Source organism: Rhipicephalus sanguineus, chromosome 8, assembly GCF_013339695.2.
Source record: "Rhipicephalus sanguineus isolate Rsan-2018 chromosome 8, BIME_Rsan_1.4, whole genome shotgun sequence".
Lineage (NCBI taxonomy): Eukaryota > Metazoa > Arthropoda > Arachnida > Ixodida > Ixodidae > Rhipicephalus > Rhipicephalus sanguineus.
Window position 1 is genome coordinate 114,102,787 of NC_051183.1, and position 16,955 is coordinate 114,119,741.

At 46.0% G+C, this 16,955-nt stretch overlaps 1 protein-coding gene across 1 annotated transcript in view; it reads left to right on the top strand.

The window, feature by feature from the left end:
• The window catches only part of LOC119403454 (uncharacterized), a 20,060-nt gene extending 3,427 nt beyond the window's left edge, over nucleotides 1–16,633 (top strand). Inside the window, exons 2-7 of the mRNA XM_049418592.1 lie at nucleotides 11,771–11,935; nucleotides 12,026–12,212; nucleotides 12,311–12,553; nucleotides 15,254–15,425; nucleotides 15,705–15,853; nucleotides 15,915–16,633. Coding sequence (XP_049274549.1) covers nucleotides 12,053–12,212; nucleotides 12,311–12,553; nucleotides 15,254–15,425; nucleotides 15,705–15,853; nucleotides 15,915–15,976 — 786 coding nt within the window. The 5' untranslated portion in view covers nucleotides 11,771–11,935; nucleotides 12,026–12,052 and the 3' untranslated portion in view covers nucleotides 15,977–16,633. The remainder of the gene's footprint in view (nucleotides 1–11,770; nucleotides 11,936–12,025; nucleotides 12,213–12,310; nucleotides 12,554–15,253; nucleotides 15,426–15,704; nucleotides 15,854–15,914) is intronic.
• The last annotated feature ends 322 nt before the right edge of the window (nucleotides 16,634–16,955 follow it).

The following is a 16,955-nucleotide window of genomic DNA, read 5'->3' on the forward strand; positions in this document are numbered from 1 at the left end:
AATAAATGAAAAAATAATAAAAATGAAAAAAACTAAATATAGAAAAAAAAGAAGGAAAAACGGAAAAAAGAAAAATAATCAAAGCGGCGTATCGCTTTGATTACTGCTGGGCGAAATCACTGAACATTTCACGGTGTACACATGATTGCTTCAGGAGCTTCGCCCAAGCTCTTCAGCATTCACCCGTAGATATGCTGTAATTTTTTTTAAATGCGAAGCATTTCTTAGCGAACCTTTGGCACTTTCAGCGTTTCTATCTATCTATCTATCTATCTATCTATCTATCTATCTATCTATCTATCTATCTATCTATCTATCTATCTATCTATCTATCTATCTATCTATCTATCTATCTATCTATCTATCTATCTATCTATCTATCTAGCCGCCTACGTCTGCGTGCTCTCATGATCGCCTCCTTAACTTGGTATAGACAAAAATTGGCATGGGAGGGTAAGAGCTTTTATAGCAGTCTAATTAACATTACATTTGTATTCCTATGATTCAGCAAGCTATATTGAAGCTTTACTGACACCGATGGAACACATTAAGGAAAGTTACGTGTGATATTCACATGATTGCACCGTAAAGTAGTTTCGATAATAGACAGATTTAGTTGGGCGTCCGCAACAACGTACGGACGCAGCCTGCCAGCCATTTCCTATGGCAGGCTGCGTCCGTACGTTGTTGTGTACGCCCAACTAAATCTGTCTAATACTGACGTATGTACTCCAACGTGAGGGCCGACGTTACGTTGCACCATAAGTTACCCTATAAGCGCCAGTGCTGTCGACGTGCCTGGTAAGCCCACGAGGTGCACATAGCAAGTTCACTGACAAAAACACGTCGATACACCTCGTAACGCTTGGCTCAAAGCCATAAAGTACAGCATAGACGTACTCGCTGACAGCTTCGCATGAAACCGATTCCCACAATGCGTGGGATCTGCCGAATTTCTTTTTTCTTTCTACATTCCATGGACTTTATTTTGCGGCACCTTCTATGTAACACAAGTCTTGCGGCGACTATACCTTGTATAGTTCGACTTTAGATACATAAAACCGGGGTAAAGTACGCGAGAGTTCTTGTTTGGGCACATTGGTACTCAGCTATAAGTACGTTTAGTCTGCCTTTATGCATCACTAACATCAATGTAATCTGAGGAAATTGTTGAGCTGCACAGAAAAAAAAAATGTTTGCATAGGACGCGACTTTCCATAAGACTTGAGTTATCCGTGTCGTCACACGTACAAAATTTAAATTTTTCGTTAGCGTGATATAAGGCATGCTTTCAAGTGCCTGAGTGTCGCTATGTGCTTTTTAAATGCGAAGCACTTCTTAGCGAACTTCTGCGACTTTGAGCGTATCTATCTATCTATCTATCTAGCCGCCTACGACTTTGTGCTCTCTTGGCCGTTTCTTTAATAGGACGTATACCGAAATTGGTATGGCGTAACATGGCTTTATGACGAACATAAATGACATGCCATAACATGAAAATGATGATATCCATGTCATGAGCGACATGATTTAGATGCCACTGTCTTGGTGCTCTTGCGGCCGTTTCGTTAATTTCATATATGCCAAAATTGGTATGGCGTGACAAGAGTGTATGGCAAACATAAGCGACAGGTCCAAACGTGCAAATCATGACACGCATGTCATGTACAGCATGATTTACATTCCACGCTCATGGTGCGCTACCGGCCGTTTCGCTAGCTTCACATACACCAAAATTGGTATTGCGTGACGTGACTGTGTAACGAACACAAATAACACTAGTTAACATAAAAATCAGGACACGCATGTCATGGACAGCATGACTTACGTGCCACGCTCATAGTGCACTGGCGGCCGTTTCGCTAGCTTGATATGCAGCAAACTTGGTATCGCGCGACGTGACTGCGTGGTGAACACAGATACCAGGTGGTACCATGGAAATCATGACACGCATGTCATGCACAGCATGACTTACGTGCCACGCTCATGGTGCGCTCGTGGCTGTTTTGCTAGCTTGATATAGACCAAAAATGGCGTCTCGTGTCATTACTATGTGACGAACACAAATAACAGGAGTTAACATGAAAATCATGACACGCATGTTATGTAAAGCGTGACTTACGTGCCACGCTCATGGTGCGCTGGCGGCCGTTTCGCTAGCTTGATATACACCAAAATTGGTATTGCGCGACGTGACTGTCTGACGAACACAAATAACAGGATTGAACATGGAAATGGCATATATACCATGGCATATACCAGATTGTACACCCATGCATGTATGACAATCTCGCGATATACAGGGTGTTTCAAGAAATGTGCCCGGAAATACTCAAAAATCAGGAAGGTGTGATGTTTGTTCCACGCCTTCACAATTATTTCTTTTGTAGCCGCAGATAGCTAGAGACATCATTTGGTACACGATTTATGAAAGTTCGATTAATTAACTGTTTAATTAGTGGAGTTGGGCGGTTATATAAAATGGGAGAATTGAAGTTCTTTATGCGAAGAACCCATCACAGCTTTGAGATAAAGAAAAAGCGGCCTCTATTAACTATTGCAGCGTAATGAAATTCAACCAATTTCAACGGCGAAACCGAAACCGAACCACCGATGAGGGCAGCAAGCAGACGACCAGAATGATGTCACTGTTCAAGACAACGAGTACAGAGGTGTAGTTCTTCAGCGTTCGTTAATATATGTGCGCCATGCGTGCTATAATAGCAAGCGCAGCCCGCACACCAGCACAACGAAGTCGGTTGATGCTCGATATAACGACGCTCACTCATTCTGGACGTCTCAGAAGAATATGGCAGTTGAGCGCTCCCGCGTTTCGGTTTCGGTTTCGCCGCTGCATTTGGTTCAGCTTCATTACATCGCAATTATTACTAGAGGCCGCTTTTTCGAAACCTCAAAGCTGCAATGGGTTCTTCGCATGGAGGACTTGAATTCTCCCATTTGACATAACAGCCTAACTCGACTAATTGAAAAGTTAATTAATCTAACTTTCATGATTAGTGCCCCAAATGATGTCTTTAGATGCCTTAACATGCCTGCGGCTACAAAATAAGTAATTGTGATGGCGTCGAACAAATATCGCATCTTTCTGATTTTGGAGTATTTTCGGACACATTTCTTGGAACACCCTGTATAGCGAACTAGATGTCACGACATGAATGACGTCATTACCCTCAACGACAAACAAGACGATGTATGCAGCTCTTTGCTGGCTGCTTCGCATTACATCGATTCCGACATTGCGTGGGATCTGCGGATTTTTTCATGCATGCCTGGTTCGCACTTTTTAAAAGTGGTCAACGGAAAGTGAACTTCTGGTTTTACGGGCTTTAACGTCCAGGTTTAGCAATGTCGACGTCTCTTTGAAACTGCATTACGGTGCACAGATGTGTGCGAGGTACATGCAGTGCGGTTTTCGGAGCGGCGATTGCCCAGATTTTTTGTGTTACCACTGGGTATAAATGAGGAGATCTGTACTTTCCTAATGCACGTTATCGCCGATCCTGCAGGTTTTTCTCATCATGGTGGTCAATCGGCAACTGCTGATGATAGACCCGGCACCTGTGTGTTACACACTACTGACTTCGGAAGGCATAATTCGTTTGGCTGCGGCTACCCCAGATCAGCAGAGGTCAAGAGCCTGAGAGAATTTGCCTCAGACAAAACACCGTGGGTGTAGACACTAGTAGGCCGAGAGCGGGGTAGCTGCTGGACCTTGCATACACAAGCAGGGCTTCTTGTTATGCTCTTCAAGTGTTAGCATGACATTTGCCATGCTGACATCGGTGAATGTGGTGCACTTCACCAAGAGTCTCCGTCACTGACCTTCATCTGACATGGAGCAGTCAGCTGCTACATTTATTGCAATGACACTTTCCATTGAAGCTGTGGCGTATATGTTGTTCTATTTTACAGCTTTCATTCGGACTGTTTAAAAGCTCTATTTTTATTTTATTTTATGACAACACATTTTTTCAAGTTACCGAAGTTGTGTAATGTAAAGATAGTTCTTGGGGGGTGTGCTGTTTAGCTTGCATGATGCAAGCACTAGAGATGTGCCATATTATGAAGCCACACACGTGGGAAGTATTCACCTTTGTCTTTTTTATGGCGATAGCATTTATGTGGATATTCCAAATACATTTTCGCTGTGGGCGTAGCCATCGTCGTGATGTTCCATAGAAAAGGCAAATCCATAGGATCAGCACGCGCGTCGTATGTTTTATGTGCAAGTGAAAGCGTGCGAATTCTGCCAATGATCTCTGCTCAAACGGAAAGGTCCCTGGCCGTGTCTGTCGCGCTTAAAGCGCGTGAGGAGGGGGGGTGCCTAAGAAAGGCTGAGTGGATCCAGCAGGCACTGCGCACTTTGTCCTGCCAGGCGTGGTCACCCGCGGTCACGGCCGCTATATCTTTAGAGGAAGTCAGCAGGGGGTTCTGGCTATTCTGCTCTTGGGGCGCAGTCTGCGATGAAGTCATAGACAGCGCAAAGGTCGCTTCGCTCTCTGCAATAACATGCCGTCTTTTCGCCAGCGTTTTGTGGAGTTTCGCCAGGTCGCATGCTAAAAAAAATCACACCATTTCCCGCTAAAGGGGACCATGAGGCGATGCGAAGCAGTGTTTCGGCATGTAGAGCCCGCATTTCAAAGGCGGAGTGGTGAGGGGAAAGGGGAGAGGGGAAGTGGAGAGGGGAAAGGGGAGGGCAGACGGGAAAGGGGAGGGAAGAGGAAATGGGAGGGGAGAGGAGGAGTGGAGAGGGTTGGGAAAGGGAAATGAGAGGGGGAAAGGGAAGGGAGAAAGGGAAGGCGAGAGGTGATGTGGAGAGGGAAAGGGGAGAGATGGAGTGGAGAGGGGAAGTGGAGAAGGTTTGCGCATGCGCAGTAAGGGTGGTCACGCCGCACACCACCACCACCACCACCGGATTGAACTCCGCTATCAGATGCTTCACATCTAAAAGTGAGCTGCTAGTCTTACCTCGTTATACCATTCCACTTTGTTGCTATTTCATTCATTACTTCGGACTTGCGGCGAAACTAACTTTTTTTAGCGTAATCGAAGGCTTTAACTTATAGCATTTTTGTCATAGCTTGACAGAAGCAGAAGGTGCAATTGTCAGTAGACAATTTTTAGCAATGCACCTACTCCCTGCTTCCCTCTACTCTCACAGAGTTGGGTGGCTGCAAACAAGTGCCATCATTTCGGTAACTGCGATGTACGTTAAGCAATGGCAGGTAAGGAACGTCAAAGAAAAAAGAAAAAAATCGACAAAAAGCGGCCACCACGTGCGAGTGAACCTTCTATCTCCGTCCTTCATCACACGGTCACCCTCGCCTCCTACATCGTATTCCTTCATTGGTGCGAAACGGAAAGAAAAAAATGCCTGCCCTACATCAAGTGGTGTCTACGGTCTCGTATGGCATTAGCCTGTGGCTGCTGCTTATTGACTGAAGATTTTTTTACTAAAACGGTACGTCCCTTGTGTCGTATAACGTCCATGCCACACTCACTGATAGCCTGTTCAATCGACCTCTGTGTAGGGAGCAGCCTTGGATGCTTCATTCAACTTACCTTTGAAGGCAATAAAAGCGGCGCGCGTTAGGCGGCAGTCACGTGGTCCTTTTTAAAAATTTTCACGCTTTAAATAAAGGCTTCAAAAGTTAATCACGGGAGTTATCTTAGCGTAGCTTAAAAATTTGCAGTGGCTTAGCTCGGCTATGCCAGGATATGCGGAGCGTTAGCAAATGTTCAGCTGATTATTCTTAGCTTTCTGGGTTGTCTAGGAGTATTAGCCTTCTTCTGTTCATTCTTCATACGCTGAACCGCTAAATGCCAGGCAACTACTTCGGGATGGGATGAGATAAGCTTCTCGGCTGTTCTGCGCCGTTGAGCAGCATTCTTGCTCTTATTCTCCATGGCGTTACCCACCTGCAAACGCCAGTGAGAGGCGCTATCAATCGGCTCCAGCACAGTGTCAGACGGCGACAGCACAGCGAAGGCGAATAGCTGCGCGCGCGCTGGCGCCAGTGTGTCTGCCGTAGCTACGACGTCACTCGTCTCGAATGCGCAGACCAGCAGCCGCGAGTCGCGCGCGGCGGTGGCGGAGTCTGCGCACGCGCTGGCGCCAATGTGTCTGCCGCGGCTACGACGCCAGTCCTCCCGAACGCGCAGATCAGCAGCGGCGAGTCGCACGCGGCGGTGGCGGAGAGCGCGTGAGATGCGGTGGCGGAGAGCGGTGAGCCAGCTGTGTGACAGCACTGATCCTCGCGCATGCGCAGCACGGCTCATGAGGATCCATGCGAAATCGGCTCCGGCTACGCAAGTGTAGCTAACGCTACAAAAATCCGACCAAGGTTTCTGAACGAGCACTACAACTTCTGTATTGAAGATTTTTCGCTAGAATTTCTACTTAGAAAGTGCATTAACCGATCTGTTTGATTACCAAGCTTGGCGGATGGAAAAAAAATCCTAACGTGCTCTATGTGGCTTAGAAGCTTGCTGCATCAATTTCAAACGCTTATTGGTAACGTTTTAATTTTTGAAATACTTTGTGGTAGTTACTTGAAACACCCTGAATTTCGCGATAGCATGGGAGCTGCACTAGATTTAAGATAAGATATATGACAACCATTTATGTGCAACAGCGATTTATGAAATGTCGTTTTAGTCGGCCGTTATCCAATAATGTTTTCGTCTATAACAGATAAAAGGTTTTTGTCTTACTACGTAGTATTGCCACATGCTGCTTTCGATATTTGCCGGGCCGAATTAAGGCAATTACGAGTGTACACTTGCGGGTCCGTCACTGGCCGCCTTAACACAAAAAATAAATCAGCTAGATCTGTGTTAAAGAGGACATATTTAGATAAATGCTAAGTTAGAAAGTATACACGAGGAAGAAATATCGAGACTGGGCAAAACGTCAGAAGAAAAATGACGGGGGAAGCCAAAGTGGTGTTTCGAGGGAGTCAGCATTGCATATTGTATGTACGTCAACGTGAAACAGGGGCAATGCATACGGACCTATCATTTTTAAAGTGGTGTATGCGTCGCGTCTTTACATTGCAGTGATGTACATACGAACTCTGAAAACTTCCTGCCTATTGTAGTATTAACTTTTTTCTCACGCGTATTGGAGAATATACTGTATAAGCACACGCACTTCTTCAATAAAAACATCAAGTAGTCTCACATACGCAACATAGATTTCATGTGTTAATTAATACGACAGCATTATTACGAATAGTTTTCAGAATTGGTCTACCCTTTCGGCCCTGGCGGTGTCAATTGACACCATCGCACATTTCCCCTAGCACCTCGGAAATGAAACCAAAAGTGCTCATTGTTGGGGGAATACTTCTTCAGTGATCCCCACTGCGATTGGCACCAAAATGGTGACATGCTTTTTGAGCTGGGAGCCGCAAAGAAGACGCTTTACCGAAGTCATGGGTGACGCTGAGGCTGGTCAGCTGAGGCGGGTAAGCGCCATTTTCGGGTCGACGTACCGAAGCTGTTTCCATGAGTATCGCACTGAAAAATGAGACGTGGTTCACATTTTGTGTACTCTAGTGAACAGCAGGAAAAATGATGCCATTTTTTTCATTTCACAACCGCTGAGCCCTGGTGACCTAATTTGATGTCATGCCTGTAAAATCCATTATTACTTGCACCACTGACTCAAGTTTTCGTTTGTGAGCTTCTGAGATCATAACAGTTGGGAAAACACGCACAAAAAAGTCCCCGACCAAAATAAAAAATGCAGGGCTGAAAGGGTTACCACCGAAATAGACAAACAAAAAATAGTTTCTGAGGCTTTGCGTGCAAAAACACGGTATGATTATGAGGCACGCCGTAGTGGAGGAGTCTGGAAATTTTGACCACCGGGAGTTCATTAACGTTCACTTAGTCCCAGTACAGAAGCGTCTTAGAATGTCGCCGCCTCCGCCAAATGCGACTGCCGCGGCCTGGATTCAAACTGCGACTTGCGCGTCAGCAGTCGAGCACCGTAACGCCACACGTGGCGCCTTGGCAAGGCAACCCGACGCCTGTTCGTCGATCCTAGAAAGTCCCTCGACGCCAAAAGTTGCGATGTATTGGAGCGGTGCGGATAGGGATTGTGAAGACCGAGATTCGAACACGGGTGAAACGATGCCAGAAAGGAATCAAATACAGTAAAAATTTGTTAATTTGACCCACGTTGATTCGGAAAATCGGATAATTCGGGCGCGTTGCCTGGTCCCGGAAAGCATAAGTATTGTTCAATGACATCAGGTTCTCGTTAATTCGATCATATTCGCAGCAACGCGGTTGATTCGGACTATCCTCGGAGCGCGCAGGCACGAAGCGCGCAAACGTGCTTCGCAAAAAAATGGAAAGGGCGTTCGCGAACAACCACAACGGCTGTGGGCTTTCAGAAAGTCCTGATTGCCCTCCACAATCTTACCACAATCACGTTGTTGGCGACCAAGTCTTCGGCGGCTGCGGCAAAGCCATTTCGTTTTGATATTACTCGGTGCGCACGAATGCGTGGGCTCTGTGATACCTTCGATAGCGACTGTGGTCATAGCTCTGACACTCAGTAGGCTCGATTTCGCCGCGTGCCTTAAGAAATGCGTAGTCGGCATGCATAATTGTGCGCTAGTGAGCCAGGTTTATTCAGCAGCAGATGCGGTGCTCGCTTGCTGCAATGTGATGAACGAACGAGCCGTTGCCGTCTATTTTTCCAACGAAAAACTTATCGTCACCCGCGTGGTGGTGTTAATGGTGGCGGTACGTAATAACGGATAGATTAAAGCATCTTTCCGCTTAAAGGGACACTGAAGCAGTTTTGAATTCGCGATTTTGTTGCAAATTCGGTATCTATGACCTCTTACAACATGCCTGCGAAGGTTTTTTTCGCGATGTTCGATTAAATAACGGCGCTATAAGCGAGCAAACTTTGGCCGAGGGAACGCCCTCCGGCGCGCTGAGGGCAGGGGCGGAGAGAGTCACGTGGGGTGGTGACGTCGGCATCGGGATCGCGGCGAGCCGCCGGTGCCTGTTTGCTTCGGTTTGTGCCTTCTTTCTGCTGCGATCTGCTGCCTAGCGAAGCATCAGTTGTGCCAGTTCGTAGGGATTTCTTGCCATTGCAGCGTTCTGTTCTTTCGATTGGAGATTTTCGCGTTCCGGCATTCGCTAGTTGTGTTTGTGCGGGGTTGAAGCGGACTCGCGATGCCGAATTACTGCGTGGCATATGGCTGCCGCAGCACTTACTGTCGCGATGTGGTCGCTTTTCATAAGTTTCCTCGGGATCAGAAGATGGCTGCAAAATGGGTCTCTGCAGTTAAAAGAAAATGCTTTAAACCTACGAGGTCAAGTGTGCTGTGCTCCAAACACTTCCGTGACAGCGACTACGTACGAAGCCCGTCTCTGATGCAGTCGTTGGGATTGACGATCAAGTGTGTGCGACTGAACAGCGACGCGGTTCCTTCTGTGTTTCCGCACCTGAGGGGGCCGTCGCCGCCACCACGACTTGCCTTCGCGAAAAGAAGAAAAACTGAGGTAAGGCTGTGAAACTACTTATGTGCCATAGCAGCGCGGAGTTTGTTGGTGAGCCCGCGCTTGCCGCAGCCGTGCTCAGGTCGCAGTGCTGCGTCGCTTCTGCGGCGGCGACGCTCACATTGAATCTCTAGGGAACGCGCGGATCGCGAGCCGTCGCGCAGATGCCGTCCTTCGGAGTTTTGCTCTATCTGGGACCCAGTGGGCGGCTATCTCACTGTAGCAGCGGCAGCTCGCGATCGCGCCTTAAAAATACGTGTCTTGATGGCCAACGAAAGTGACCGTGTCACACGGGCGCTTTCGTTAGATTCCGAGAGGGGTGATATTTATCGATCAAAATGCTGCTATACTATACGACAATCACTCATACGATGATGCAGACGACAACATATAATCGCTACCGTGTCATTCGATCACTGCCGAATGCCATCAGATCAAGCAAAATCGTAGTCCAAGGTTTCCGCGTAGCAGCGCTTGACCTAAATAAAGGCTTTCTCGATTTCGATCATTGCCTGTGTGACATGTTTGATAACAGAAAATACTTCCGAATGCGGATATTTTATGACAGATGTCAGGAAACGTACCGCTGGCCCCTCAAGTGTTCATGTCCCTAGCTTTCTTATTAGGATCTCGGCCTGTACAATATTGTTTTGCTGCTCACAATCTACACTGCTGAATGAGGCTCGTCATTGCAGTAGTGCTGAGATTTTTTTATGCAGACGGGCTACATATAAGTATATTGAAATTAAGGTGATGGTATTTTTATCACACTGCACAAAAAAAAAGAAATGCGGGACTGCAAAATAGTATCACAGACGATTATTTCATGAATGTTCAGGCATGTCTTGCTCTGTATGTATCTGTTCTTAGGTGAAAGCCTTCTCAAGTCTAGCTTTGGCATATTGAGCACCAGAATGAACACGTATTGCGTTCTTACAGATTCTTGCAGAATTGCTGGGCAGTGAAAATGAAGAAATGGAAGTGCCAGGCCCCAGTTCAAGTCAGAACGCTTCACCTGATAATTCAGCAGGTACGTACCAGCCAACTGTTCCATACAAAATTATATGGGCTGAGTCGTTCTGCATATGTTTCAAAATATCTTTTCTACTCACTGTTTCAGTGGACGCAACACTTGATGGTTGCCCAGATGATCATCCACAGGAGATACAAGGAGTGAGCACTTCCAATCCCCAAACTTCTGACCAGTGCGTACAAACAACTGTGCAGCGAACAACACGCAACAATGGTGTGCAGGCAGATATAAAGAAAAGCACAGCTTCACACTGCACCCAAGCAAAGCCTCAAACCATTTCAATAGGTACGTTCCTGTGAATCGAATTGGCTGTGCTTGTAACACAATGCATTTTGCACTTAAAGATCACAGGTCTAGAATATTTCGATTTCCGCGCATGATTGTAGCTCTACACTTTGCTGACATGCTTCATAGTTCATAGTGGATCAGTGGGGTTGCATATTTTGTTTGATTTCTCAGGTATACAGGTTGGTGGACCAGTCATGACAGATGCAAGTACACAGGTCAATATGAGCATACAGGAAGAGGAGTGTGAGGACATAATTCCAGATGACCTCTTTTGTAACGACCCAGATGATGACCCTGATTACAACCCTTTGGATGACCTTGATGAACTGCACGTTCTGCAAAGCTATGTTACGTAGTTTTGCATACTAGAATTACATAAAGAAGGATGCATGGCTTTGCCAGGACATATGTGGCTGTATTTGGAAAGTAATCAAAATATGTTCCATTTTTTTCTCAGGCCAGAAGAACTACACGAAACGCAAACATCTGGCCAAGAAGGAAGAATTTTCTTCGTTCAAGAAAAGTGTCTGCGTGATCTTCTGATTGTGTGCAGCATCTGCCTTGCTCCTCGTGCAGTGACCTTCACGTGTGAGGGAACGTTGGTGGAGGCTAACGGCCAGTGCCGGTCAGGCCATGCATTCTGCTGGCGCAACCAAGATGTGGAAAAACAGCAGCCAGTGCTCAACTTGCAACTTTGTGCAGCAGTGCTGTTTTCGGGAAACAACCCGACAGTTTCAATCAGAATGCTTTCGATGATGGGGGTACAAGTTGTGAGTGAGCGGACGTTTTTCTCCATTCAGCGCGTACACCTGTGGCCCGCCATTGGCAAAGTAAGCAAGGCAGTTGAGGATTTTTTTTGTTGTTTTTAGAAGAGGCACTCATTGCGCTGAAATTTTCCAGGTATATCAAGATGAGCAGGAGCTTTTGCTTTTAGATGCTCAGAAGAGAAAAGTGAAGCTTGCTGGGAATGGGCGAGCAGACTCGCCCGGTTATAGCGCGAAGTTTGGCACGTATTCATTGCTAGATGTGGAGAGCAACAAGATACTGCACTTTGAGGTCGTGCAGGTGTGTTATGACTTTACTATGACATTTTAACAAGTTCATGTTGTTTATTTTCTGAAGTGTTTATCACAAAAGTGCGTATTGAATTTGCAGTCCAATGAGGTTGGCGGCAGCTGTCGCATGGAGCTGGCTGGGCTACAGCGTGCCCTTGATTTCTTGGACGACAAGAATGTTGAAGTGTCCGTTCTGGTCACGGACCGCCATGCTCAAGTAAAGTGTTTCATGCAGAAACACAAGGAAGAAACCGAACACAAGTATGATGTGTGGCATATGGCAAAAGGTACCCTAATGAATTCTGTAAACGATTGACGCAGGCTTACTTGTGGCGACCTAATACAAATCAATGGTCACATTGTCTGTTTTAAATGTGCATTTCAGGGGTCAACAAGAAGCTGCAGACTGCAGCAAAACAAAGCGACTGCAAGGAGCTGCTACCATGGATAAAATCTATTACGAACCATATGTACTGGGCAGCAGCTTCTAGCCATAGAAACAAGGAACTAATCGTTCCAAAGTGGAAATCGCTTCTGAATCATGTTCAAGGCATTCATGAGCACGATGATGAGTTGTTTCCCTCGTGTCTGCATGGCGAGATTGAGCCGAGAGAATGGCTAAAAAACGGTGAGCAATGGCAAAGCAGCAAGAGTTGGGACTTATACATTTAAACTTAAAGGGCCAGTAAACAACCCCGATGTCCAAAAATTGAATGAAAAGAAATATGCGCACTTTTGCTATGTGAACATGCTGCCGCAAGAATTTTGCGAGTACGTGCTATAATAATGAAGTTACAGGGGTTAGAACATCCGTTTCAGCTGGTTTCAAATTTTCGCGCGGCCTTACTACCCTTCTCCGCCACATGGAGGAAAAGGCGTAGCCCGTCGTCGTGACTCCGCCCACTTCAGCAACGTGACACGACGTCAACAATTGACGTCATGGGCGAGCTCGATCAGTCGCAACGCATTTCCGCTTGCTGCGGCTCCTTGTTGTTTATTGTTTATATTGTCGCACGTGCTCCGTAACTTGACGGGCAATTTTCGGCTCTTCATGACAGTTCACAATGCAGCAGGAATGCGTGCTTGCTTTTCGAGACGTCGAAGGGGCGTGAGAGAAAAGCTTGGAGAACCCCGCTTGCCGCGCGAGCAAGCGCGACCCGTCCGAGCTACCGGAGATTCCCCTCTCCCCGCTCGATTTGCAGCCGGCAACTGAAGAACGCAGGCGAAGTGCGTGCAGGTGCTATGCAGTGCGAGGAATATAAGCGCGACAACTGCGTGGCCGAAACCGCATCACCGCAGGGCCAAAAAACAAGGCGCAGTTTCGTAGCGGTGGGTGGGAACAGGAACTGACGTTAACTTGACAATTGTTTGTTGAGACCTGGTTTAGACCAATCGACGAGCTCAGTGCTACGTCAACTCGGGGATCGCCGAGTTGACGTCACTGCACGTACGAGGAGGATTGGTCAGGCGTAGGAAAGAAGCGCGGGAATTGTTTTTAGGGGCGAAGCTCCTTAAGGCGGCACCCGTTCGTCCCTCGTAGTCGTCGTGGTCGTAGTAGTGAGTAACAAGTCTTACGCTTTGACCTCCAAGGTGGTGCCGGTGGGAGATTTCTCCTGTGCGTTGTTGAACAATAAAAAATTCGCAGCGTGCGCGTTAACTAAAAGCCGAATTCTTCTGTCTCTCATTCCCCATTAGCAGCCATTGGCATGTTCTAGTAGGAAACGTTAGTAGAAGTAGAAGTGTAAGTGTTAGCTAAAAGCCGACTTCTTCTGTCTCTCATTGCCATTAGCAGCCATTGTTTACCTCCAAGGTAGTGTCTGGTGAGATTTCTCCTGTGCGTGATTAATCAATAAAAATTTTGTTCAAAACGCCGTTGATTGATGAAATAAACCAACGAAAGACGCCAGATGTTTTGTAAAAGCAGAACGAAAGAACGCCAGATGTTTTTCTTAAAGTGTAGTAGTAGTACTTGTTTGTAGCCACCTCGCCCGTTCGTCAACGGGCGAGGTGGACCGGCAACGGCGCGAGGACCCTGCCGTACGAGAGTTAAATCACACTAAAAGACATACTTTGCGGGCGATACACTCTAGTGAGCTTTCAACTTTTCGTCTTAATGTACATGATAAAGAAATTATTTCTACGAAAAACGCAAGGCACACCTTGAGCAATATGTTTGGTTTTGGGACGCTAAATGGAACCATGAGGCGATGCGAAGCCGGAGCACTTGCACGATCGCGTTCCGTTGGCTTTCGTTGGGCATGCTACCGACCTCGCGTCGTGGAACGCGCGTCCTGTCTTCCCTCTAGCCTTGCCTTTAATTCGCACAGGGCGAGCGGGGAATGCGGTCGCTCTTGGCGCTCTTTCGCTCGGGAGCGGACTTCTTCCTTGCATTTCACCGATCACAAGTGATAATGAAGGGACCACGTAAACCAACAGTACAATAAAAGTTTGATGTTTAATATATACACGATGTTTCACACTCTTTATATTATGTACTGGGCGCATTTCACGGAAGAGTTTCACGGTTTACAGATGATTCCCTCCGTAGCTTCGCCCCACTCATCATCATTCACCCCGTGGATATGCTGTGATTTTTCGAAATGAAGGGTCTGCGCGGCGCGCAGCGCTGTAATATTCGGAAAACGTGATCGCCGCGGTCTACTGTACGGATTAGCGAGCTTGTTTGGCGGGTATAAAAAAAATGTCGCAGCCTGTTTACGGGCCCTTTAAATTTAAGAGCTTTTGTTACACAGAAACTCTGCTGATATATTACTATTAAAAAAGTGGACCTAAATAAGCAGACTGACATAACTTTTAAGATTGTAAGTTTTAGAGAACTTTTTATTCTTATAATAGACTGCTGCTAGAAGGCGGTCTGACGCAGAGAAACAAGGGGAACTTTAATTGGAATGCCAGTAGATTGATTTTCAATGCGTCCAGCTAACAAGACGATGCCCTTGTTTAACCTGCCCCATGATTACATGTAATTATTGAAATGACTGAACAAAAGCAAAATTACATATTAGAGCATTATAAAGAAATGTCGTCCCTCCATTGATGCTTTATGGCAAAATAGCTGTTTTGATGAGAGAAGGGGGGGCTTTAAGTGTAAGGTGATGCTGAAGGTCGAAGCATAGCAAAGCACCATAGCCACATGGTGTGATGTTCAAGAGTCAGTCCTAGGAAAATTCTTTTAGGTTTTTGGTGTGTTCATTTAATTTAGTTTTTTCTGGAGAAAAATGTCACAGCACCAGTTTACCACATTTATCACCATATTCAATTGTGCTATCCCATTGACAAAACCGGGCTTTTGAACATTTTTTGTCAGACTCGAGGGCACTGCAGAAACTCGAAGAGGTGGCCACTGCGAGAACCCTGCTGAAAGACATGCCACGGCTTTCCACCAGATACCAGACGTATGGACTTGAGGCGTTTCACAGCCTGCTGCTTCATTTTGCACCCAAGCTGTACCACTACCCATATGCTGGAATGAAGGCAAGGTATGAAGACGATGTTCCCCTATCAGAGCAGTTCACCATTTATTTGTTGTTTTCCTGACACTCTTCTTGTATTGGGAAGAGGCCAACTGCTTCAAACTTTTTGTGATTTGTCTTGTTACAGCCATTCTAAAGTACGTAATTTATTGTTACATTTATATTAGCTATGCCAACTTTTATTAACTGCAAATTGCACCTGGTCAAGGTCAGTTTTTGTAACTACAGAAATCAGACGCTGCTTTTCCTTGTGTGTTCATTCAGTTAAATGTACCTTTTTTTCAGGACACAACTTTCTGTGCTGCACTATAATGAGAATAGTGAGCGTGATCAAGCCTGCACAAAGGATGGCACTCCACGATGGCACATAAAGTACCCGAAAGCAGCTGGGGGTGAGCCTGTGGCCTGTCCCATAATGGAGGCAGCCAAACATGGTAAGTTTTCGTACTGTAATTTATTTTGCAGAAATGAAGGTGCTTGAATAATTATTTGCAGGCTACGTCCAAAACCTCCTGCAGGCAGTAACCACAGCAGCCATCAATGCACCTCCTGGATAAAAGGACAAGGCCACTCCTGAGACTCGATCACCACTCAGCAGCTCATTTAGTATTGTAAATAAGGACACAGAGGTAGCTAAGCGAATGAGTCGCTTCAATTGGCAGCGATGTAACCACGGCGAATAAGTATTTAATTGTTGTCTTGAGGCTTTAATCACAATGCATGCTTTTATTATCTACCATTATTTCTCACAGGTGTTTGTCAGACCTCCTGGGTCATAAGATCGTATAAAGTAGGAAAATTCTCATTTAAAGGAGTACTGACACGAATTTTAAATATTTTTGGGTTGTTGCTCTAAATGAAAACACAGGTGTGGAGAACCCTAAAAAGAGTGTCGTTGTGCCTGGGAATCTTATATTTGCTTGGTGGATCACATGCTGCAGTAAGGGTGGATTTACTCGTGTTGTTCAAATCCTGTGATTAGTGCACATTACGGGATGTTATTCATGGGGCTAAAAACGTGCATGCAGCTTCTTGACACAGTTGTTTCACTCTTGCCGCAATTTTATATTTGCTTGGTGCATCACATGCTGCAGTAAGGCTGGATTTACTCGTGTTGTTGAAATCTTGTGATTAGTGCACATTACGGGATGTTATTCATGGGGCTAAAAACGTGCATGCAGCTTCTTGACACAGTTGTTTCACTCTCGCCGCAATTTTATATTTGCTTGGTGCATCACATGCTGCAGTAAGGCTGGATTTACTCGTGTTGTTCAAATCTTGTGATTAGTGCACATTACGGGATGTTATTCATGGGGCTAAAAACGTGCATGCAGCTTCTTTGACACAGTTGTTTCACTCTTGCCGCAATTTTATATTTGCTTGGCGCATCACATGCTGCAGTAAGGCTGGATTTACTCGTGTTGTTCAAATCTTGTGATTAGTGCACATTACGGGATGTTATTCATGGGGCTAAAAACGTGCATGCAGCTTCTTGACACAGTTGTTTCACTCTTGCCGCAATTTTATATTTGCTTG